Source organism: Bidens hawaiensis, unplaced genomic scaffold, assembly GCF_021521415.1.
Source record: "Bidens hawaiensis isolate Kalapana, Puna unplaced genomic scaffold, B.hawaiensis_p1.1 tig00000296_1, whole genome shotgun sequence".
NCBI lineage: Eukaryota > Viridiplantae > Streptophyta > Magnoliopsida > Asterales > Asteraceae > Bidens > Bidens hawaiensis.
In genome coordinates, this window is record NW_027491024.1 from 5,755,370 (window position 1) to 5,758,032 (window position 2,663).

Sequence of the window (2,663 nt, forward strand, 5' to 3'; positions counted from 1 at the left end):
TCATAAGACCATAATGCCTATTCTCACCCTCACCCCATAGTCCTAAGGCAGTGCAAGGAGAATCCTGCTTTGTGAGTTGCATTTTACGGTTTCAGTGCTAGCAAGTCATCCAAATTCCGTTTATTGCCGATGGCAGAGTTCTCTTAACTGGATTGAAGATTTCTTCAAGCTACACCATGCTTTTTCAGAACTTACCACAATACGTATGCAAAACAACGTGACACCCATCACCTAGGAGGTCTTAAACTCCAATGGCCTCTAACCTTCACAGCATCTCAAACATACATACTTTCTGACTTCATGGTTTCCATGTATTTTCATCAACAATCTTTACCATAACCACCTTAACATTTACACACACTGATCGACATGATAAGCAACTTGTGTTGGGCGTAGATGACCTTGAAGAGGTTGTGGTAGAAAACTAGTGGAATGTCAAACAATTAGAGGTCACTAGCCAAATTTGTCTTAAAAATGTGATTGCCACGAAAAAGCAAAGCATGCAAAACACGAATATTCGCTCTTACTTTTCATCACACAGGACAAAGCTAACCACCTCCACAACCCACATTACGTACACGGTATATCATTCAGGTTTCTTACAAAACGTCATGTTACTACAGGTTTAATTACATGATATCATCTGCGCGAAAAGAAAAGATAATCCGGATGATTGACCTGTAGCATTGCCAGCCAGCTGTCAGCAGCCTGCAACAAATCGCTCACCAACCGCTGATCATTATGGACCCATAGTGGTACTGGCTTAAACTTGTAAGAAGCAAGACCAAATGCTGGTAATGAAACCACTGGAATGCCATATATCCCATTCGGATAGCTTACAACAGGTGGATGATCACATTGATCACCTGCAAGGAATAAAAGTTATAAACACACAACTTTCAGATGATTTATAGAGAAAAATCAATGGCTGACCTGTCAAGGTAGTGTGAAGAGAATGAAATGTGAGAAAGCAAGCATCGAGATCTTTCAAGGTGGACCCCATGGGAATCCTGTATATTGGGTACCTAATAATAATAACAGCACCGCAAAGGTTCATCAAGTCACATACGTGTGACAAACTCACTATAAGTATTACAACAAAATATAAGATCTTCATAATCATACCAAGCAACTGAGAACCAACTAGATGGCAGCAAGTCACAACTTCTTAAACTTTTTAATTCAGGAAAACATCGCGCAAGATCAAGTATCTGTTAACAGAAAGTATAATTCAATAATGGAATGAAATTAACAAAATAACCTACTTTCAAGTTTTAATTAACCTTATCAGCTAATGGTTCTCGGCCCCAAGGCTGATTCCGCTCCATATACTCAAACAACAGGCAACTTTGAGAGTTAACAGAATCACTATCATCACTACAAAAGCCTTCTTCATCATTCACTGACAACTGACTCATTTGCATACATAATTCACTATGTTCATAATCACTGCTTGCATCACTACTTGAATCCTTAAAAGAGTCGCTACTTGAAGAGTTTAAAGGGTGTCCATATATTTGAATTGCGGATAAATAAGGCACATAATATTGGATGACACTATCAGTGTCGTCCAACATTAAAGGGAATCCAGCACCATATGCACTCCACTCCTTAAAAGATTCCCATAAATCACCTAGCACAAAATATGGTTGACTCTCCATATCAATAGTCCTCCATCCTCTCATAGCTCTCTGCTGTTACACAATTCAATCAGATTCACATTTCACATGGTTATTGTTCTTAAACTAATAATATGACTCGGTTTATTTCAAATCGAAAAATCAAGAGAAGTTAAGTGAATCAAACATTATTAATATAAAAATCAAGAGAGTAACCTTAGAGGGATGTTGAGCAGTTACAGAAGGCGTAACAGATTCCAGAAACCGTTCAAGGTTACACAACGCTGAAGAAGAAGAAGAAGATTCCGTGGCATTGACGTCACTTTGAACTCTATGACGATTGCTTCTAGCTTTCACAGGATTGTAAAACCTATCATCATCGCCACCACGACTCCGCCCAAACTGCAATCCAGCTCCCAACATATCCAATCAATTACTAGTACTAGACTAAATTGGTTCGATAAAATAATTAAACTGATGATGAAACCGCGTTGGCTATTATTATTATTGTAAACAAAAACAAGATGGAATCAGCCGATTGGGATTATTATTATTATTATTATTGTTGTTGTTGTTGTTGTTGTTGTGCTTGTGATGGTTGAAAGCAGGAGGATAGTAATTGAACTAGTCTTTAATGAAGGCCTGATCACTTGATGAGAGAGACGAAAAACACTCCATGTCACGAAAATGGATGGGCGGCTAGTTATTACTAAACTAGCTGGATTTACTCACGGGTTACCACCGATATCTGATCGATATCGGCTTGCTTCTAATAAAAAAGAACAAAAAATAAAGTCCGTCGTAAAATATATTTTAAAGGATATATCAACACTTAGCTTTATAGCGAATGAAAATAATCAACAATAAAAGCAAATATTGATATCGGTTCTGGTATTCTGATAATACCGAGATCGATATCATTTTTGTTTAATACTTTAACTGGAATCGAGTTTGTTACGGTGCTCAATTAAAAAAAACAATTGTTTTCAATAAATAAACTAAGTTATTGAGAAAGAAATAATACAAAAATCAAATTAAATGGAA

General features: G+C 37.0%; 1 protein-coding gene across 2 annotated transcripts; it reads right to left on the bottom strand.

Moving 5' to 3' along the window:
• Nucleotides 1-635: 635 nt before the first annotated feature.
• LOC143619817 (uncharacterized) lies at nucleotides 636-2,363 on the bottom strand. 2 transcript variants are annotated; one of them, XM_077091665.1, is made up of 5 exons: nucleotides 1,836-2,363; nucleotides 1,284-1,691; nucleotides 1,126-1,211; nucleotides 934-1,025; nucleotides 636-866 (listed from the first exon to the last, which is right to left on the bottom strand). In XM_077091665.1, the coding sequence occupies exons 1-5, from the start codon at nucleotides 2,040-2,042 to the stop codon at nucleotides 640-642; spliced, it is 1,020 nt and encodes a 339-aa protein (XP_076947780.1). In that variant the 5' UTR covers nucleotides 2,043-2,363; the 3' UTR covers nucleotides 636-639. The 2 variants fall into 2 exon arrangements, with proteins under 2 accessions (XP_076947780.1, XP_076947775.1); XM_077091660.1 differs by having other exon boundaries at nucleotides 1,284-1,694.
• Nucleotides 2,364-2,663: the final 300 nt, after the last annotated feature.